We start from the raw sequence: 23,397 nt of genomic DNA, 5'->3' as shown, positions 1-23,397 counted from the left end.
AGGAAAAATCAAAATTTTCATTAATGAGAAATTATTTCTTATAGTTAATTAGAAATTATTTCTTTTCAGGTATAATATAAAAATTATTGTTTTGATAGGAATGATGTACACACACGCACGCACACAATGTGAAAGGATGTGATTAATCGTAAAAAATTTTTATTTATTATGTTTCATTTGTTGTGCAACAAATATAGCACGATTATATTTGTTTCATTTTAATGATGAGAGAGAGAAAGAGTCTTCAACCTTTAAATTTGCAGTAAAATATTTGTATTATGTTTAATTGTTGGTAGTTTGACTGGAAGTCAAAGCAAGTTTGTCAATACGCAATTTGCTGTGTGAATTTGTATATGTATATATATATATATATATGTATATATATATATATATATGTACAAATGTGGTAAGTCAGTTCGCATCAAAGGCATGATTATGTATCGTTGCATGTTGGTCCTGTATATACCGTATGAGGGTAAATTCATATAATCCGACTATTATACATACGACAGACATATTAGACTGTTTCGCAATGTTTAGAACATCCGTCAGATTAATTTTGAGATATGAGCGAAACGACTTTTCGAATTTGCATCATTAAGATTAAAGATCAAACAAATTATCATAGTATATCTCTTTCTCATATCGAAGAATTTACGCCATCTGGATTAGATACGAGGTGTTAGTAATGCTCGATCGGTCGTACGCTGGTATCAATAAAACGAGCTCTCAATTTGGTTTCTGTACAGTATTCCGATTCGCATGGCAAATGCTTGGTGTGACTCATTTATTACGTAATGTACGTATACGTTATTCACTATTACGAGTGTTTTCCATTCGAATATGAGAACATTAAGGCTATTGTGAATAATAAAAACATCATCAGCTGTACCGGCTGTATGCTACTGATTAATGATGATACGACATTACATTTTCTAAACTATATTCTATAATATTTTTTTATTTACTTATTGATTTATTAATATCGATTTTTTAATATTTTGTCACTATTTTACATACTAAAAACATAATTTACGAATTATAAGTATTTTTATAGTATTTTCTGTATAGATATAATGGATATCATCACTTCTCACGGATTATAAAGTAACAAAGTTATTTCTCTCTCTCTCTCTCTCTCTCTCTCTCTCTCTCTCTCTCTCTCTCTCATGTAATTCTATTAAATGACGTCATGAAATTGCAATGAACCATATAACAAACAACTTTACCTCGGTATGAGCAGTCGTGTGCGAGAATTTCAAGCGAGCAGATCGCTTTGACTTGATAAAACAATCACGTTCAACATATTGCATTGGATTATAACCTGAGGGTGCCTCACACAATTGCAAACAGTGATATTGACACAAACTTTCACGACATTGGCGTTCAACTTTATCTCGAACGAAAGGAGTAATCGCATTCCGATTAAACATTTATCATGGAGTACTGGACAATGGTCTTATCAATAGTAACCGTCATACTTGCTATTTATTATTACTCATCCCGCAAAGATTCGAACGTGTTTCAGAAGCACGGAATTCCACATGTTAAAGAATATTTCTTGTTAGAAAGGATTTGGAAACTTTTTATTCGACCAAAAAGTTTCGCCGATATGATTAAAGAAATGTACAATGTGCATTCCGATGCTAAGTATATTGGTGCTTTTGATTTCACGAGATTGATCGTAGTAATTCGTGATCCTGAACTGATTAAATTTGTCACTATCAAACATTTCGATGCATTTCCGGATCATCTTTTCTTTGGCAACGAAACTCAAGATCCGCTTTTTGGAACAAATTTGCTTGCTCTTCGCGGTGATAAATGGCGCGACATTAGAACACTTCTGAGTCCTGCTTTTACAGCTAGTAAAATGAGGACAATGTTTCAATTAATATCTGAATGCGCTGTGAACTTTTCGGAATATTTATTGAACGTACCGTCAGACAAACGCGTTATGGAAATGAAAGATATATTCACAAGATACTCTAACGACGTGATTGCTTCATGCGCCTTCGGTATTGACGTGGACTCGATGAGAAACCCAGAAAATGATTTTTATATGTTCGGCAAAAAAGCGACAAATTTTGGCATGTTTGCACTTATAAAAATTTTGATGTATCAACATATACCGTCGCTTATACGTCTATTAAATATTAAGTTAATAGATGATCGTACTAATGCATTCTTTGTAAATCTGGTAGCTGACACTATAAGAATCAGAGAAGAGAAAGGTATTACTCGCCCAGACGTAATTCAATTGTTGATGGATAGCAGAAGTAAAAGAGAACCTGGAAGAGAACTGACCATTTTGAATATAACGTCACAAGCATTCATTTTTTTTATTGCTGGCTTCGAGAGCAGCTCGACACTGATGAGTTTCGTGGTACACGAAATTGCCATCAATCCAGATATTCAAGAGAAACTGCAAAATGAGATTGACAAAATTTTGGAAGATACGAATGGTAAACCATCTTATGAGGCGATCAACGGAATGAAATATCTAAATGCCGTTATTAATGAGGCTCTCAGAAAGTATCCGGTACAACTAATGACGGATAGAATATGCGTGAAAGATTTTGAATTGCCTTCTACCCTACCAAATGTAAAGCCATATCTTGTAAAGGAAGGAACGATACTCTTTATTCCAATTTATGCGCTTCAACACGATCCTAAATACTTTCCGGAACCTGATAAATTCAAACCTGAGAGATTCTTTGATAAAGGAGATCAGCACAATTTTAACGCTTATTATCCATTTGGATTAGGTCCGAGAATGTGCATCGGCAATAGATTCGCGTTACTCGAGACAAGGATTATGTTATTTCATCTTCTGGCTCGTTGTCAGTTAAAGCCGTGCGAGAAAACTTCGACATCTGTAAAATTTCAGAAAGGCGGATTTTCAATGCGGATGGAAGGCGGTTTCTGGTTGAGCATTGTACCTAGAGAAAACGCGCATCCTACAGTTGTAAAAACAAACTAGTCGGGTCAGTTCCAGATTTCAAAGTAATTCAAATGTCAAGGCTGTCGAACAATAGGAGCATTCAAAACATACAAGTCTATAAATATACATGATATCCTTGGAAATAAAAATATCATATATTAGAGATATAAAGGTTTAAAACTGACATGACTATGGATTACGATTAAATGGTTGCATGCCCATGCGATCATTAACATTATCGATGCATGACTCATGGACAGGCAGTCGTTTAATCTATAATTGGCTAATTTTGAACAATTATATCTCAAAAACTACTGCTCGGAACAAAAAATGACAAATATTCTTTTAAATTCTTTTTCAAGAACTTTCTTGTTGTAGTATTTTGATTCGCAAATTTCGAGATAGAAAAAAATCACAAATATATTTTACTATTTATATTTACTGTTATATTTACATTATATTTACCATATAGACATTATGCTACATTATTATAACATATAAATATTATATAAATATATATATATATATATATATATATATAATAAAAAATATTAGAATGTAGAAATTTACAAAATATTTTATGGCAATTCTGCAATTCTATTTCAATTACTAATGCGAGAACAGTTTAGATCACAGTATCTTTTATTTGCTTTGTCTGTGTGAAATTATAACTTATAGCCATAATTCAAATCGTTACGATAAGACAATAAACAGCTAGTCTAATGCAATTTTGTAAGTTTGCATTTTGTAAATTCATAGACGTAATAAGAATTAATTGTGTATTCCTAAAGTTGTCACTATCGATTCACAGAAGGAATGAGATACTTTGAATCATCTCTCTCTCTCTCTCTCTCTCTCTCTCTCTCTCTCTCTCTCTCTCAAATTTCGAATTGAAGAAAAATACTAATAATAATACTAACATTTAATTCTTTCTACGAAGTACAAATTCTAAGATAAGGAATATGTAGGGAATAGCTATTACGACTAAATTATTATCTATTAATCGATATAAATCATGTTATTTATTAATAGTAAGTAAAAAGCACATCGAATATATTTAACATGGCAAATATACTTGAAAATATGAAATAAATGGTAATCTGCCAAATCTAGTATTCATTTTAATTATAAAAATTTATCACGTTAATAGCAATAAAGATATTTATGAAGGCATCACTAAATATCGTTGCGTTCCTTACGTAAGTGCGATGACGAATCAGATATATTAGAAAGATTGCATCAGTGCAGCAGCAGTCAGCCGTCAGCTTTTGACGTGCAACGTTGTACTTTAGTATTGTCTTTGTTATTAACAGTACAATAAAAAAATACTTAAGAAAATCTGGTTACGAAAAAGTACAAAAGTTTATTTCAATTTTTACAAAACTATATTGTATACTAATTCAACGATATATATGTGCATATATATACGTATATCAATATGATATATGTAATTGCTTTGTCGGTGATAGCAGGTGCTTTAGGCCTTTACTATTTTCTCTTCAAAGATTTAAATTATTTCAAAAAATATGGAATACCACATAAGACACCTCTTCCGATAGTGGGAAATATGGGACCAACGTTTTTGCGTCTTCAATCATTAACCGAATTGGTCAAGACCACTTATGACTTACATCCTGAAGCCAAGTACGTTGGTATGTTTGATATGACCGTTCCAATTGTGGTAATTCGCGATCCCGAGCTTATTAAATCCATCGCGTTAAAACACTTCGATAGTTTTATGGATCATCGCAGTTTTATAAATGAAGATCAAGATCCATTATTCGGCAAAAATCTTTTTGCTCTTCGCGGAGAAAAATGGCGACAGGTACGGTCTTTATTGAGCCCAGCCTTTACATCGAGCAAGATGAAAAACATGTTTAAGCTAATGTCGGACTGTGGTGCCAATTTCGGTAATTATTTGGCGCAATTGCCACCGGAGCAGAGGATACTGGAAGTGAAAGACGTCTTTACGAGATATACTAACGATGTGATTGCTACTTGCGCTTTTGGTGTCAGTGTTGATTCCACGAAAAACCCGAAAAACGAATTCTATGTATACGGCAAAGAAGCAACAGTTTTTAACACCACTGCTTTCATAAAGTTTTACATATTTAGAAGCTTCCCTTGGTTGGCACGATTAATTAACTTGAAAATCATTCGTCAAAAAATAATAGATTTTTTCCGAGACCTTATAAAAACTACTATAAAAACCAGGGATGAAAATGGTATCGTTCGCCCTGATATGTTGCAATTGATGATGGAAACCCGAGGTAAAGAGGGCAAGGCAGAATTGAGTACCGATGATATGGTAGCACAGGCATTTGTCTTTTTCTTTGCTGGTTTCGATAGTACTTCAACGTTAATGAGTTTTGCCGCTCATGAACTCGCAATAAACCAAGATATACAAGACAAACTTCGAAAGGAAATCGACCAAGTTTTGGAAGAAACGAATGGACAAGCACCTTATGAAGCGATTAATGGTATGGAATATTTAGATGCTGTAGTCAACGAAGCTCTCAGGATGTATCCGATTGCTGTAGCAATGGATAGAGTATGCGCAAAAGATTTTGAGCTGCCGCCAGCATTACCAGGATTGAAACCATTTGTTGTAAAGAAAGGACAAGGCATATGGATACCGGCTTATGGACTTCAACGTGATCCTAATTACTTTAAGGAGCCGGAGAAGTTTGATCCCGAACGATTTTTTGGTGAGCAGAAGAAGGAAAATCTCAACTGCGGAGCCTACCTTCCTTTTGGTCTTGGTCCCAGGATGTGCATAGGTAACAGATTTGCATTGTTGGAAACAAAAGTTATACTTTTCCAACTACTGGCCCGTTGTGATTTAAAAACCTGCGAGAAGACGCCAAATCCAATCAAAATCGCTAAGGACAGCTTCAACATAAAACCTGAAGGCGGTTTCTGGCTAAAGGTGGTACCAAGAAAAGATACGCATCACACTCTTGCAACTAATCACGTAAATGGAACACGCTAAATGTAAGAGAATTTTAATAAATTTTTATAGCTTGAAAAATTTTAAATAAAAGAAAGACATTTTTCGATATAAAAAAACAACTCCTGTTTATGTAATTAATAAATAATAATAGTGTCTAGATGATACTGATCTAAAGAAAAATAATTTTTGATTTGTAAAATTGTTTAAGTTTTTAAAAATATATATACTTATAAAACATAGATACTTATAAAACCTCATAATTAAAAAATTTCAAGTATATTTATGATATGAGAGATACAATGAAATACCTAGTAGTTTTTAAATAAAATGTACAAAAATGATTATCCAAAATATAAGTTATATTATAACATATAAAAATGTTTCTTAAATTTCAGATAAAATGAAAACAATGAAAACTCAAATGAACATGGTACAGAACGTTTCTTTCTGTACGGCAAGAAGACGATAATGTTGCTGCAAGTTCAAGAAATAACAATCTTCGATATATATTAAACGTATTATATATTAAACGTATTATATATTAAATGTATTATATATTAAACGTATTATATATTAAACGTATTATATATTAAACGTATTATATATTAAACGTATTATATATTAAACGTATTAATCATATTATGTAAGTTTTTTAGAAAGTGGTAAAAGAAAACAGTATAAAAAAGATAATGGATTCAATATTATTTCTTATTTTGCGATATTATTATCGCGATATTATTATCGATAAATTTATAATAATTTTTTTTGTAAATAATATAAATAACTATACAATTATTGTTATTAATAATATGATAATAATCGTTTTTACATTTTCATTATGTTTCTTTAAATTTGTAAAAAATGTTTTCAACTTTCTATAAATAAATTTAAAAATGTATTACATAGACGAATGTTATAAAAAATGTGATTTAGGTAAGCGATTACATAGCTAAGATAAAAAATCTAGTTATATATAAAGCAATCTAGTTTTATTTTATATATATATATATAATAGCATAAAAATATCATATGAAAAATATAGAATGAGAAAAGCTATAAAAATTAGCTAAGGATATTTTTCTGTATTTATTTTTTTTATCTATGTGTATATAAAATATTTGTCTTTAAGTGTTATGTATTATTTAATTCCATTGATTAATATTTCAAACTTGACTTGTTATAAATTGTATACTATAAATTGTATACTTTTACCAAACTGATCTCTTCACATATATACGATTATTATATTTAATGTAGTAACAGTTAAAAATTAGCTCGATATATAATATTATATTAATGTCACATTAATTCAATTATTAGTAAATATTAAGTAATACTATATTAATATTTAAATAATAATATTTTTACTTTCTTCAATGTTCACTTTAATCGTGTAAACTATTATTATATATCGCAATATATGCAACTATTAGTAACAGCAGGCATTCTTTATGTCATTAAGAATAGTTCTACTTTAGTAATTATTATTTTTCATTAATTATTGAAAAATTCACAAAATGTTAATTAAAGGACTTTTTGTTCAGTTTAACCCGTTCATCAATAAAACTTTCAAAATATATCCAAGTAGTGTATTATTTGATAGATTATATATAAAAGATTTCATATTACCGATACTGATATAAAACCTTTTATAAGGAAAGGACAAGGTATATATGGATACCAATTTATGGACTTTATCATGATGTATTCCTAAGTATTTTGAAAAACCAAAGAAATTTGATTCCGAACGATTTCTTGGTGAGCGCAAGAAAAACAATCTCGACTGTGAACCCTAACTTCCTTTTGGTTTAAATCCCAGAAAATGCATAAGTAACAGATTCGTGTTGCTGGAAACGAAGATTATACTTTTTCACTAGCTAATATGTTGTGAATTGACTTGTGATAAGACAATGGTGGATAAAGATACTTAAAAATGCTTTTATTTTGAAATCTTAAGATGATTTCTGATTGGATGTGACACCCAGGAAAAGTACGCATCATTCTATCACAGTTAATGTTGTGAATGAAATGTCAAGCTGTAAGGAAATTTAATTTAATTCATTGTGCTATAGAATTTATTGTGAATGTATCAAAAAGTAAAAATTAGAAAATTTTCTATCATTTTGTTAATTAGTAATATTGTATCAATGAAAAAAAGAATTTATAATTCGTAATATAACTGTTTTTTAGTTTTAGTCAAATATGAGCACTTTATAAAATTGAGCATTTTATAAAATTAAAAATTTAATATTCAAATATTAATAATTTGCTACTGCAACAAAATAAAAAATCTATTGCAAAATATATTAGGATAAATAGAAATACAGCTTATACATTATATATTTCAAATTTTATTTAATTTTTAAGAAAAATAAAAAATAATGAAATAAAATGATGCAAAATTTATTATTCTTGACTTTTCGATAAGAAAATGTTTATACTGCTACATAAGATTCAACGAAGTAAAATTGCTGAATCATTAATACTTGTATCTTAATATTGCAATGCTAAAACGATTATCACAAGAAAACATGTTCAAGTGTTATTAATTAATAAGATAACAAAAAATATAAAAAAGGGAAGAACGGAGAGGGAGATATATGTTATAAGTATATGATATGTGTGTATGTATGTGTGACATAGTTGCATTTGATATTTGTAATTTTATAATTTATTACGACAGTTGCAATTAAATGTAAAAATTATAATTTTAATAAATATCAGTTTATATCTAATTATTATTTTTGTATTTTCTTATCTCGATTCTGTGTACGTTGTTTCTTTGTTTCAGAAAATCACAACATTATTATATAAAAATATTCTTTGAACAATAAAAACAGTGTTATTATCTTTCACTAAAAAATAATAACAAAAGACGATATGAAAAGTATTAAAGATCAAGTGTTACTTATCATTTTGTGTGTGTGTCATGATCATTGATTAATTCCTAACTTATGACGTAAATCTCCTTTTTATATATATAAAATCAATTGCGCAATATTATTGCTATTATAATTACTTACAATTTTCCTACAATTTTCCTATACATTATTGAATTTTTTGAAAAGTATTTTCATAATTCTTCATATTTTTAAGATTGAGAATGTATTATATAGAGCACAAAAACATTATAAAAATATTATATGTATACATGATATTATCGATAATTATCATTTATTGCAAACAATTGACGAATCACATAAAAATGTACATGTATGTACATTACATTAGCATATTATGAACTATTTTACTTATAATACTAGCTCAACTAAAATCTTTTTAAAATTGTTTTAAGCTTTTTATTTGCGTTCATGCCATTTTTACTTTTAATGTTAATTTAAGCTCGCTTTGCCCTATTTAAATATTTTATATCTTAAAATACAAGCTACTGAATTAGTAGAGAAATACTCCATAATATTATCTCTACGAAGAAAAATTATTATTATACAAAACAATTACTGATAAAGAAAAGATAAATCTAAACATACTTATGTATTTGACTATTTCATTAGATTTTGTAATATTGAGACTATCTATACCAAGATGAATTAAAGCTGTATTTAAAATCGTAGCCTGCTATCATACTTAATAGATTTCCCCCATGCGATACCACGTCATATATAAGAGAAATATTATTATGTGAGTAGTAATTGACAGTCAGTCTCCGACGAGTAACGTCAGGCATTTAAATAGCGCCGTACACTATAAATTTAAATAACAGATTAGTCTAGGAAGCTGCTCATTACATTCTTCAAGTTCAGTGTTGTGTGTATGTGTGTGTGTGTGTATGCACTGTGTAAACACAATTAACATCATGATGTACATAATCGTTTTATTGATAGCAGGTGCTCTAAGTCTTTATTATCTTCTCTTCAAAGATTTAAATTATTTCAAGAAACATGGAATACCATATGTGAAGCCTCTTCCCATAGTTGGAAGTATGAAATCAACTTTTCTCCGTCGTGAATCAATACCTGATTTTATCAAATCGGTATACAACTTATATCCCGACGCCAAGTACATCGGCTTGTATGATGTGAAAAATCCAATTATAATGCTTCGCGATCCTGAGCTTATTAAATCCGTGACATTGAAACATTTTGACATGTTCATGGATCATATTAGTTTCGTCGATGAAAATCAAGATCCAGTTTTTGGAAAAAACCTCGCTGCCCTTCGCGGAGAGAGATGGCGTGAGATACGATCTATATTAAGTCCGGCTTTCACATCCAGTAAAATGAAAAGTATGTATAAACTGATGTTCGATTGCGGTGTCGACTTTGGCAGTTATTTGGCGCAATTACCACCAGAGGAAAGGATAATGGAAATAAAAGATGTTTTCACAAGATTTACAAACGATGTAATCGCTACTTGCGCTTTCGGTGTTAAAGTAGATTCTATGAGAAATCGAAAAAATGATTTCTATGTATACGGCACGGAAGCAACCAATTTCACAGGAAATTTTATTTTTTTAAAGATGTACATACTTAGAACTTTGCCCTGGCTTGCACGAATATTTAAACTGACATTCGTTCGTAAAGAGATAGCGAATTTTTTTCGAGAGCTTGTAAAAACCACTATAAAAGTTAGAGATGAAAATGGTATTGTTCGTCCAGACATGTTACAATTGATGATGGAGAGCAGAGGTAAAGATGGCAAGACAGAATTAACTATCGATGATATGGTATCACAAGCGTTTATTTTCTTCTTTGGAGGTTTCGAAAGTACTTCAACGTTAATGTGTTTTGCTGCTCATGAAATTGCGATAAATCAAAATATACATAAAAGACTTCAAAATGAAATTGACCAAGTCTTGGAAGATACGAATGGACAAGTAACTTATGAAGCGGTTAATAGCATGGAATATCTAGATGCTATAATTAATGAAGCTTTAAGGATGTATCCGGTTGCTGTAATGTTGGACAGATTATGCTTAAAAGACTTCGAGCTACCACCGCCCTTACCAGGAATAAAACCTTTTACTATAAAGAAAGGACACGGCTTATGGGTACCGGTTTATGGACTTCATCGTGATTCTAAATATTTCGAAGAGCCAGAGAAGTTTGATCCTGAGCGATTTCTTGGTGAACGGAAGAAGGATAATCTTAACTGCGGAGCCTACCTTCCTTTTGGTCTTGGTCCCAGAATGTGTATAGGTAACAGATTCGCATTGCTGGAGACAAAGGTTCTACTCTTTCAATTGCTAGCACGTTGTGATTTAAAACCTTGCGAAAAGACATCGATGCCGATCAAGATTATTAAGAATAGTCTTTTTATGAAACCTGAAGGTGGTTTCTGGTTGAGTGTAATGCCGAGGAAAAATACACATCACTCTATTATAACTAATGATATCAATGGGACAGGTTAGATGTAAAAAGAAAGAAATTAATTTGTTGAATCAAATCTTATGAAAAATGTATGTTTGTGCGAGGTTCTTTATAATTTAATTAAACTATCTTCTTATTTTTCATTAGTATCCCTGTCTAAAAAGGAATTAATTTTCCTTTTAAGATAGATTATTGTACAAGTATAATTGAGAAGAAAATTATATCGTTATACATACATAAAAACTGAAAATTGATATTGCATATATGTATACTAATATATATTTTAAAAAACAGACAATATTAGTTAGGAAAGTTAATTAATATTATCATATTGTGTTAATATTAATTTTAGAAACTACAGTAGTAATTCGCTAATTTATAGCATGTAGTATATATTCTTGAATAATATGTCTGTTGTTTAATTGGATTAAATGCGTGTTTGGAAATATGCTCAGAAAATCATGCTAAAAAATAATCTGATTTGCGAAAAAGTGTTTGCAAGTTTTTATGTGTTATATATGTTACAATACTACAGTAGACTTACAATATTACAGTAGAAAAGAAACAAAACTAATATCTCTGATATATTTACCTATACATGTGATATATTTTATTAAATTTTATTGTATATCGTTTCATTGAAAATATATTGTAGCTGACAATGAAGAGCAAAAATAAAAGAGAAGAAAAAAATTCGCTATCGAAGATATAATGTTGCAAACATTTTTTTTTTCTTAATTGTTTTTTATAGCAACTCGACACTGATTAAGTTTCACAAAACTATTATCAATCGTAATATCTCAAATAAGTTTTAAAGCAATATCAATAATACATTGAAAGACAAAATCAATAATACATTGAAAGATTCAAACAAAAAACATTGTTACGAGGCAATTTACGAAATAAAAGTTCTTTGAACACTGTAATTATTATAAAACTCAAAACGTATAAGTAGTATTAAACAGAGTATATAAGTACACGTAAAATTATAGTCCGATCTTTTGAAAAACCTTTACTATAAAAAAGAACAAACATGTTATGATATAAATTTAAAATGATTCCAAACACTTTAAAAATCACAAAATTCGATTCTGAACGATTTCACAGCTAAGATAAGATAACTCTGATGATTTTAATGAATCATCTGATACTTATCTACATCTTTCGGTTTTTTTTTTTAGGCTGGACAATATGTGATAGAGTTATGTTTCTTTGAAATGAAAATGTTGTTAATTCAATGTTGCTAAAATTTTTAAAATAAGATATAAAAACTAAGAATGATTTCTGAATGTGATATAAAAGCATCTATATAATAATAATTATTTTAGCAACAGATGTCCTAGCAATAAGTTTTGTAGTCTAATTAATTCTAATTATAAGTCAAATGAAAAGATATAATTATATAATATTTTTAAAAATATTTTCTATATATATAACATAATGTTGAAAAATTTCTTAATTGTTAAATATGTCGTTCATTTGTTTTATTTTAATACCTAAACTTCTTATTTCGACAAATAATAATTTTAATAAAAATTGAGATACATATACATTATTTTAATTTGCTTCATTTATATCTATAAATATAGTTATATTAAATATTGTTAATTGTAATTAATACATGTATGAACAAAGAAATAAGGATATTATAAATATTAAAAGGAAAAAAATGAGAGATGAAAGACAAAAATGAGAAAGTAAAAAGAATACAATTATAGATTTTTTTAAATGTATAAAGATATATTCCATGAAACAGTTCAGATTTAGTATTGTAACAAATACCGATTGTTGGGATTCTGCGTGTCATGTCTGCGACAGAATCTTGCATTGACCAAAGAGGATCTGCATTGGTTGCACGTTCTCTCATGCAGTTGCATGGCAGATATAACAGTTGTATAATGTATTCGGCTACGTGATTGGGCGTTTCCAGAGACACGATACGAGCTTGTGAATGCCGCTTTAATGAGCGGTCGGAAGAGCGTACGTTCCCTCGGCGACCATTGCCAAAGGAATCGCGACTCGTGGTCTTCGACAGACAAACCAGTTTCTATCAAATAAGATGCTTGCGTGACGCTCCGTTGCTATTGAACCAACTGCACACTTTGTTGCAATTGATCTACTCGATCATTAGACGCAGTTATCCTTCGCTGCTACGGAAAGTCCTTGTAATTTAGATAATTAGTGGTCGACTGAGCCACTTAATTATCATTAGTCTATATCTAATGCATTCTAATGAGCAAGATAACAGCTAAAAAGGACAAAAAATTTCTACATTTATATTTCGTAAACTCAGGAAACAACAAAATATGTAGTAAAGAAAATATTTTTTTAAACAATGTATAATCTAAACATGTTAAAAGAGATACGCAAAAGGAAGACTAATTACAAAAAGTAACAGTATATAAATTATATTATTTAATAAATGGTCTTATGTCTTTTTCATAAAAAAGTATTTTATAAGTTAAATAAAATTTGATATACATAAATAGTTTGTAGCGCAATTATTCTGATAAAAATAGTTATTATCAGCTTTCCGAGATGTGTTCGAAAAAGTATTCTCTGACTCGATAAAAGTACCCCTTCTAATCTAATTCACTTACTGCCGTTGGAAAGGGACCGCGTGTTGGAGAAGGGCCAAGAATTGATGAAGTGGAGATCATAAGGGTAGCTCGAAACGATGTATTGTCTCGCTACGAAGAAATTGAACAAGGTAAGTGGCAAAAACACTCTTACAATTATTTTCGGAGTTCCTCACACTATGCTATTTACTTATATTGTAAAATATACATTCTACCAAATATTAAAACTGAAAAGTTCAACGATTAAATCGATTTATCATATTTATTAATACAGATTTAATACAGAAATTTATCTCTAAAATTTTATCGTTAAATTTTATCTTTTAGTATACAATATTTTATTCTTGGTTATTCAGAGAATATTAATTCTACAATTCTGTTTCAAGTATTTAATGAGCTATATAATTCAAATCTTCTTTTTACAATCTCGTTTTCACTAAGATTGCTAAGTTGTTAGAACTGTTATGACTCAACGCACAATAATCATTTGCAGTTATATATGCGCAACACAGTATATAAATTATTTTACAGATATAATTACAAAAGTAATTACGAGCAAGTATAAAAACGCCGATTGTCTGCCTTACATGTAACAGTAAATACTAGTTATAACTCTTGACAAATTCAAATCTATTCTAATTAAAACGTATTATAAAATATGTAACAATAACCTGTTATTTTATCTATTATAAAACATACACTGAATACATATGTACATTAATATGATAAAATAAAAAATCTTTCTTTTAAATAAAAAAAGATACTCATATTATATAATGTTAAATTAAAATTAATATAATCATAAAAATTACGTTATAACAAAACTACAAAAGAATAAATTAATTCCCCATCGGCAATGTAAAATTTTATTCATCCGCAATCTGAGTCGTCAAACTGCAGTGCAAATTTTTATATTGTTCCGGTATTATATAAAAATTTTAAAAAAATTCTTACATATTTATGAAAGTTTTTAACACCAAATTTTTATTATAAAAATTGGATTGTATTTTATTTTTTTTTAACGATTTTTAAAGAATCCCCGTACTATCATATCAAAAAAGTGGCTTTGTGATTAAATTAACTAAAACTGTAATAGTTTTATTATGAGATACTGATTGAAAATTTCCTTAGACAAAACCATTAAATAGAAATAGATTTTTGTAGCACCATTTAATAATTCTTCTGGATCTAATCGAACTATAAATCTAGTATTTTTATCTACTAAACTATTTATTTTTTAGTAAACTATATACTTAATACTTTTATGCACAGAATAATGAGATGAATCATTTAATGTAAAAAAATACATACACGATTACTTAAACACATACATAATTATTTTTTAAAAATATGTAATTTGTAAGTATTATATATATTGCAAATTTCCGACGAAGAATAAATTATGAATTAATCATTTCGCAAAGTTAAAAGTAAGGAGATATTTATAAATATTATAAACATAGAGATATTTATAATAAAATTTTTATAAAAATTTATAATTTAAAAAATTAATTAAGTTAATAAAGTCCAGAATTGCTCAATGTGTATATTTTATATAAAGTATTATGCTGTTATTTAATAATATAATATATCTATACCAAGTGTATTTATTCATCATTTTTTTTTGTTTTTCAAAATATATCGATGAATTATAAAAAATATTGTATGAAGAAAATTAATACAATCCTATAGAAATTGTTACAATTTAGCATTAAATTATATTTCAGCACTTTCAATATTACTAATTATTAATATTCATGATTAATAACTTCAAAATGTCTTGAATTTATTATTATTACATACATATAATATTATAAAATGTACGTTCATGAAGACACGTGATGATTTCTGTTACAAACAAATAATTTTTATTATAAATGTAATTTTTTACAATAGTTATACTGTTACTATTTGAAATGTTTTATAAAAGCTATCCATTACTATATAGACTCCAGCACAGGATGAGTATCTTTTCTATGCTGAATCTGCAACCAAAATCCATTTTCCGGCATCATTAACAGAGTTTTGCCGAATTTTATTGGGGATGTAGTTTTCGTGGAAGGTTTCAGCTCACATCGTGCTAATAAATGAAACAGCAAGATTTTGACTTCCAACAGAGCAAATCTGTTAGCTATGCACATTCTTGGTCCTAATCCGAATGGCATATAACACAAAGAATTGTGCATCTTGTTGTTCAAAAATCTTTCTGGATCAAATTTTTCCGGATTATCATAATACTTTTTATCACGATGAATTGCGAAAACCGGAATCCAAAAAGTCATACCCTTCTTCATGATAAAAGGTTTCTCATTCGGCAATGCGGGCGGTAATTCATAAGTTTTCTCGCACATTCTTTCTAAGAAAGTGACTGGCGGATATAATCTGAGAGCTTCGTTTATCACCGCATCTAAATATTCGAGCCGATTAATGACTTCGTAAGACACTTTTCCGTTCGATTCCTCCAAAACATTGTCGATCTCTTGTTGTAATTTGTTTTGAATTTCTGGATTAGCTGCAATTTCGTGAGCTACGAAGGACATCGCGGTTGAACTTGTGTCGAAGCCACCAAAGAAAAATACGAACGCTTGCGCAGTCATGTCATCGATGTCTAGTTCTCTACGACTTTCTTCACCTCTGATATCCATCATTAACTGTAACATATCCGGGCGTGTAATGTGTTCCGCATCACGAGTGGCAATTGTAGTCTTTATAATATCTTTGAAGAAGTTTATCACGTAATCGTTTATAAGCTTTAAATTGAGAATTCGTCCGAGATTTGGAAAAGTTCTAAGAAAAATAAATTTCAGACTGCGACTCCCTAAGAAGCTAGTCGCTTCCTTGCCGTAAACATAGAACTTATTCGTTGGATCTTTCATAGAGTCGACCTTGATTCCGAAAGCACACGTGGCGATGACATCATTCGTATATTTAGAGAAAGCATCTTTCATGTTTATATCACTTTTATCTGCTGGCAATGTCGACAGAAATTTAGCAAAATCCACAGCACATTCCGACATCAACGTGAACATCATTTTCATTTTGCTGGATGTAAAAGAAGGACTCAACAGAGTTCTTACGTTCCGCCATTTTTCTTCGCGAAGAGAAAACAAATTTTTCGCAAGTAAAGGTTCATTCAATTCGTTAAAACCACGACGATTTGGAAATGCGTCGAAATTCTTAACAAGGATAGTCTTAATGAGTTCCGGATCACGAAGCAAGAAGATTGGATTTGTCGTGACGTAGATTCCAAAATACTTTGCGTCTGGATTGAAATTGTACATCTTGAAGATAAAATCGAAGAATGACGTTCGACGAAATATAACTGATGCCATAGATCCGAGTATTGGAACAGGCGGTACGTGTATCACGCCATGTCTTTTAAAAAAATTAAAATTTCTGAAAAGATAATAAATGCTGATCACACCGATCACTATCGATAACAGTATAGACCAATATTCCATGACAAACTTATTTGAAATAATCGCTCTTTATGATTTTTGTAAATGTGATTGATAAAATTTAACTTGCTAAAGAGTGCTAATGATACTGCCAACGCGAGTCGTTGCAGGCAACTGTTCGTATAGCAGTTCCTATCTCGTAATATATCAGTAATCTTACTTAGAATTCTGATGCAAAAGTTTTCAAGCTGACATTATATAAGATCGATCTATTACTTTGTTCGGTGCAAATTAATAGATCTTGGATAATTCTTTTAATTTATTAATAAAATTTATTTATTTATTTATTTTAATTTATGCTATATGCAATATTAATATAATAAACATCTAAGCTATTTATAGTGTACGCTAAAAGTTATTATGTAGACATATAGAGATGTGTTAAATGCTTACGTAACAGCAGAAGACAAATAAGAAGCTCATAATCTCATATTCAATTGCAATTTAAAATACTAATGCATACATATAAATGTTTGCATTTAATGTTATTATTGTCACATTATTCCAAAGTAATATATAAAATGGTATATATTCGAAAATATATATTCAAAAATATTTTTTATTGAAATTAACATTTGATAATATAAAATCGAATAAGTAAATAATATGAAAAGTAAATAATATAAAAATATATTATTTTATTTTATGAATTATTATGTTGTGTGTGTATGTATATATATAATATATATATAATTAATTTTATTAAAAGAAAACGCATCAATTTCAAATTGGAAATATATATATATATATATATATATATATATATATAATATATAATATATATGAGAAAACAAAGTTTTATCAAATCTTACATCTTAGTGCTATATATAAGATAATCTCTTATTTTATTTTATTTTATCACATATCTGTTACATATCTGTTGCTTATCACTGCTTGTTGATGCGAAATAAGTCATCAATAAAAAAATCATCATCAGTATTTACGTAACAAGTTAACGCAATATGCAATTTGAATCTGATGCAACTACATGCAACGCAGGCTTTGGTTTAACATTGAAAAATTATTATTTCTACACAGAAAGAATTTTTTCTTAGAATCCACTCTGAAAATATGTAGTCCTGGGACAATATTATATTTCGAAGAATTTTATGTAAATTTTTCTCTTTAATTAAACTATAATGAAATATAAAATAAGTTTGATTAATTTTTATTAAAATGCATGGTAAAAATTTTAAAATATTGTATTGTATCACAATTACCATATTTTCAGGATAAATTAAAAAACAAATACTTTCCGTGTACTTAATGTCAATACAAATACTTATTCATTGACTTTATCGATATTCAAATAATAAATTACGTAGAATGATTGTGCAATATTTCGTAGATCATAATCTAATGAAATTCACGTAGGCACGTTATACATCATGCATATCATATATTATGTCGAAGTATAAATAAATTAATTGCAAATAATTGTCAACGGACTACGTAACACATAACATATGCGTATTAATAAAATATAATACATAACAGCTTTTTTATTTAAAAATGTTGATAGTGAATATATATAGATTATTATCAGTAATTTTTGCTAATTTTTGCAACAATCTCAATTTTAAATAACTCTATGATGTTTCCTACTTTTCTCTATCCACATCTTTGATTCTATCATGAGTGAAATCATTTTGACCTTGATTTCTATCATGAGAATACATCATTCGGACAATCATTCAATTAACTCGATTGCTTGATAAGCATTGCTTTCAATGAGTAAAGTTAAAAACAACATTCCTATTTGCTGAAGTGCGCAAAGATCGTTTTATAATAATAATAATGTATGTAAAATACAGGCAAATGAGAGCTATTACACGATTATTAGTAGTAGATGATTTAATTAATTATTATTCACAGTTTATACAGTTATCATAAACAATTGTCGAAGTTTTGGCTGTATTTTTTCAATCATCTTCAAGATAATAAATACATCATTAAAAATTAAAATTAAAAAATATAAAATTGAAGAATGAAAACACCTTCTCATCGAACTTGAGTGTTCCAACATTTCAATTTTGTAAATCTTTCTCTTTCTCAGTTTTTAGACTAGTAAGATCTATATGTACAAAGTTGTTTTATTTAGTTCTATGAGATTTTTACTAATTCTTAATAACTGATCCAGTTCTAATGAGGAGAGTACAACTTCATTCCGTTTCAAATATTGTGATTATAAACATTTTTAAATTCTCGTTAGACATGTGTCTTTGTCAGTGTATACAGACTTCTGATATTAGGCATTGAATAACGTGTGAGTAAAGGTTAAAAAACAATAAATAATAAATGTATAATTCTTCATAAAAATATATATTACAATAATTGTGAGTTCCATCTTAAAAACATATAATTGTTCGAACTGATCGAGAATTGAAATGTATTCATGATGAAAAAAATTTTATGTCCATAGATTAATGTCCATAAATAATTTCATTTTGTAGCTTTATGTGTTATCATTTCTGAAATTAATCTTTTTTTTTTAAAACCTCTCTCTATCCAACATATTCACATTCTCCCAATCAATTCGTAATTGTGACGAAATGTGTTAAGTTCTATAATTTTTGTAAGTACTCATATATTTGGAAATTCATGAAGAAAAAGATATTGTAATTTACGTATAATCAAGTATACATATATGTAGCTATTAATTATTTTATAAGAAAGATATTATAAGAAACATTTCTTTTAATTAAAATGTAATTATGTTTTAAAATATAATTAAACGTGTAACAAATTATTGTTTATATTTTTTCTTTATAAAACAATTTTAAGAAAATTTTCAAGAATTAAGATGTATCTTATACAATGGTTTCTAATGATTTATGAGACGAAAAACATGTAAGGAAAAGTTAATAATAATAATAATAATAATAATAATAATAATAATAATATTTATTTTTTGTATTTTGGTAACATGAAATTGTTTTTAAAATTATAATTAATAATGATTATTTAACATATTCTTCCTCTTCTTTAATAATCCGTTTAATAAGTCGTATTCTTATGTATATACATATAAAAAAAATATGTGATGACCGTTCTATATAACTATATCTACTTATACACATATTTTATGTTTAAACATATTTCATTTTATATATCGCTGTAAAATATAATTATTATTAATACCGATAATTCTTATGTTTAAATGAAAAATAAAATGTTTTATCTCTTTTATTATACATATTTATAGTATATTATATATACAGGGTTGGCCATATTCGACGGAAAGATGTTTTTTTTTTTCAATCATGGGAAAAAACACATTTTTTGCTGTTCATTTAAAAAAAAAGTGTTGCCAGATCTTTCCGTCGAATATGGCCAACCCTGTATATATATATATATATATATATATATATATCATATATATATAATATATATATATATCACTATTTCTACACAATTTTTTAATGCATTATATAACTTTCCTACAATATTCCTCTATATTTTAATAATTATATAAAATTTTTTTTTGTTTGAAATTTCCTAGGAAATTTCATCATAATATTATAACTCGTATTATATTTAAGATAATTTAAATTTCATTCTGACATAGAAATTTATACATTTAAAAATTAATACATAAAAATTTCATTACATCAATTATTCATTGACAATATTAAACAATAGAAATGATAAATAAACGGATTAAGAGTTAATATTACATTCAATTTCCATGAAACGTTAATGATAAAAAAAAAATAAAATTATCAGCAAATGGAAACATTATTGCTTTGTAATTAATTCGATTATTTTAACGAGAACTTTATTTAAAATAAAACTATTTACGTGCGTGTATCCAAATCAGTTCAAGTGTTATTTCTCTCGGTTAAATGATATTACATCGGATTTATATCTATAAATGCAAAATTTTTTCACAATTCTTTTGAATTTAAATATGACCATTAGGCGCACTATGATTAACAACGTTGGAGGATACATTAGTATTGTCTCTCGCTTGGATCTTTAGCCAGAATCCTCCTTCTGCTAGCATAGCGAAATTTTTCTTGCTCAATTGCAACGGATGCGAAGTTTTTGCGCACATTTTTAATTCGCAACGAGATAATAAATGGAATAACATGACTTTGGTCTCTAATAACGCAAACCTATTGCCTATGCACATTCTTGGTCCAAGTCCAAATGGAATATATGCGGCTGAATTTATGCTTTTCTTATTTTCATCTAGAAAGCGTTCGGGATCAAACTCGTCCGGTTTCTCGAAATATTTTGGATCCCGATGTAGACCGTAAACAGGGAACCAAACGTTCATTCCTTTCTTTAAAAGAAAAGGTTTGTCTCCTGGTAATGCTGGAGGTAGCTCAAAATCTTCCACATTTATCCTGTCCAGAAAAGCAGCTATGGGCCATTTCCTAAGAGCCTCATTGATCACCGCATCCAAATACTGCATTCCGTTTATTATTTCATAGGTTAGATCCCCGTTGTTTGTCTTAAGAGCCTCATCTATCTCATCGCGCAGTTTTGCCTGTACGTCTGGATTCACGGCAATTTCGTGAACAGCGAAGCACATCAAGGAAGAAACAGTATCGAAACCGCCAAAAAAGAAAATAAACGCTTGCGCAGTCATATCCTCAATAGTCAGTTCCTTTCCAGGTCCTCTTTTTCCTCTGGTCTCCATCATCAATTGCAGCATATCCGGTCGTACGATATTTTTTACGTCTCTAGTGTGTATCGTGTTTCTTACAAGATCTTTGAAAAATTCACCTACTTGATTGCTGACAAATTTAATACCCAATATTTTGGCAATCAATGGCATACTTCTGCTTAAGTAAAATTTTATAGTACGCAGAGTGCTGAAAGTCGTAGCTTCTTTTCCGTAAACATAGAACTCGTTGTTAGGATTCCTCATAGAATCGACGCTGACACCAAATGCACAAGTTGCAATTACATCATTTGTGTATCTAGTAAAGGAGTTCTTCATTTCCATAATATTTTTGTCCGCAGGTAAATTGGCAAGATAGCCAGTAAAATTGGCGGCACAATCGGACATCAATTTAAACATGGTTTTCATTTTACTAGAAGTAAAAGCCGGACTTAATAAAGTCCTCACGTCTCGCCACTTTTCACCACGAAGCGAAAATAAATTCTTGCCAAACAGAGGATCGTTAACTTCATCGACGAAAGCGCGATGATCAGGGAACGTTTCAAAATTCTTAACGCCGATAGCTTTGATGAGATCAGGATCACGAATCATCACGATTGGATTCATACCATCAAAAAAACCGACATATTTAGCATCTTTATTTAGATAGTAGGTTTTTTGAATATTTTCAGCTACCGACATCTGGCGTAAAAAAACTGGCCCCATATTACCCACAACAGGCCATGGTGGTATATGTGTAATTCCATGTTTCTCAAAAAATTTTAAATTTTTGAAGAAATAATAATAAATAGCGATGGCACCAGTTAAAAGAGACAACAATATCCAAGTATCCATGATTGTAAGATTAACGTATCAATATAGCACGCTAATCGTTCTGTTTCGATGTTGCTAGATCACGAGTACACCAATGACTGTTGCAGTTGAAAGATTACTTCCTTTTATATAACTGATGCATTTGATCGCTTTACGTAAGGTGACATGTGATTACTATTATCGTGAACGGAAAACGAAAGTGGGAACTGTACTGATATCACGTAACTTAAATAATCTCAGATCCTAATGTTTGTTCTCTTTTTCGATTGTAACAAAATTTCTTGATACACACCATGTATCATCAGTAATAAAATTTCATACGTCAATTTTTCAAATTTCTTTATATAACGAACTGTTCGTTTAATGGCGAGATTCTCGTTAAGTCATAAGTGTTGCAATATAGTAAAAACAAATGAGTACTATATCAATGCGATTAAACTAATCAATAAACTACATAAAAGAAGTTAATAAAATTGTGACATTTATATAACGAGAACTTACATCTATGGTGTATAATAGGTTCTTTAACATTTCATATTTTAACAATTAAATGGAGTTCTAATAACATACGATTTCCAAGGATAACTGAGGTAACAATGATTCATACTTATTATATAAGAAAAACTATAGTATACGTAAAGCATTCGTTATTGGTTACATTGTGAGATTTATTAAAATAATATCCATCAAGCA

General features: G+C 28.9%; 5 protein-coding genes across 5 annotated transcripts; 3 read left to right on the top strand and 2 right to left on the bottom strand.

The window, feature by feature from the left end:
* Positions 1 to 499: 499 nt before the first annotated feature.
* Positions 500 to 4,279, top strand: LOC105152452 (cytochrome P450 9e2). The gene has a single exon (XM_011066763.2). It carries the CDS (start codon positions 1,439 to 1,441, stop codon positions 2,978 to 2,980), a length of 1,542 nt encoding a protein of 513 aa, XP_011065065.1. The 5' UTR covers positions 500 to 1,438; the 3' UTR covers positions 2,981 to 4,279.
* Positions 4,190 to 7,022, top strand: LOC105152458 (cytochrome P450 9e2). Its single transcript, XM_011066777.2, has 2 exons — positions 4,190 to 5,935; positions 6,290 to 7,022. The coding sequence occupies exon 1, from the start codon at positions 4,380 to 4,382 to the stop codon at positions 5,931 to 5,933; it is 1,554 nt and encodes a 517-aa protein (XP_011065079.2). The 5' UTR covers positions 4,190 to 4,379; the 3' UTR covers positions 5,934 to 5,935; positions 6,290 to 7,022.
* A 2,416-nt stretch (positions 7,023 to 9,438) lies between these two features.
* Positions 9,439 to 13,613, top strand: LOC105145100 (cytochrome P450 9e2). Its single transcript, XM_011054500.2, has one exon. The coding sequence runs from the start codon at positions 9,682 to 9,684 to the stop codon at positions 11,260 to 11,262; it is 1,581 nt and encodes a 526-aa protein (XP_011052802.1). The 5' UTR covers positions 9,439 to 9,681; the 3' UTR covers positions 11,263 to 13,613.
* A 435-nt stretch (positions 13,614 to 14,048) lies between these two features.
* On the bottom strand, positions 14,049 to 17,408 carry LOC105152473 (cytochrome P450 9e2). Its single transcript, XM_011066805.2, has one exon. The coding sequence runs from the start codon at positions 17,259 to 17,261 to the stop codon at positions 15,741 to 15,743; it is 1,521 nt and encodes a 506-aa protein (XP_011065107.1). The 5' UTR covers positions 17,262 to 17,408; the 3' UTR covers positions 14,049 to 15,740.
* A 3,369-nt stretch (positions 17,409 to 20,777) lies between these two features.
* On the bottom strand, positions 20,778 to 22,831 carry LOC105152482 (cytochrome P450 9e2). The gene has a single exon (XM_011066818.2). The coding sequence runs from the start codon at positions 22,723 to 22,725 to the stop codon at positions 21,163 to 21,165; it is 1,563 nt and encodes a 520-aa protein (XP_011065120.1). The 5' UTR covers positions 22,726 to 22,831; the 3' UTR covers positions 20,778 to 21,162.
* Between the last annotated feature and the right edge of the window lie 566 nt (positions 22,832 to 23,397).

The sequence above is a fragment of the Acromyrmex echinatior genome, chromosome 10, assembly GCF_024713525.1.
Source record: "Acromyrmex echinatior isolate Ae372 chromosome 10, ASM2471352v2, whole genome shotgun sequence".
NCBI classification, from domain to species: Eukaryota; Metazoa; Arthropoda; class Insecta; order Hymenoptera; family Formicidae; genus Acromyrmex; species Acromyrmex echinatior.
Note: the sequence above shows the minus strand (reverse complement) of the source record. Positions and strands in the feature narration are given on the sequence as shown.

Excerpts from the sequence above, each read along its gene's own strand:
- LOC105152458 (XM_011066777.2), top strand. The coding sequence starts at position 4,380 with ATGATATATGTAATTGCTTTGTCGGTGATAGCAGGTGCTTTAGGCCTT.
- LOC105145100 (XM_011054500.2), top strand. The coding sequence starts at position 9,682 with ATGCACTGTGTAAACACAATTAACATCATGATGTACATAATCGTTTTA.
- LOC105152473 (XM_011066805.2), bottom strand. The coding sequence starts at position 17,261 with ATGGAATATTGGTCTATACTGTTATCGATAGTGATCGGTGTGATCAGC.
- LOC105152452 (XM_011066763.2), top strand. The coding sequence starts at position 1,439 with ATGGAGTACTGGACAATGGTCTTATCAATAGTAACCGTCATACTTGCT.
- LOC105152482 (XM_011066818.2), bottom strand. The coding sequence starts at position 22,725 with ATGGATACTTGGATATTGTTGTCTCTTTTAACTGGTGCCATCGCTATT.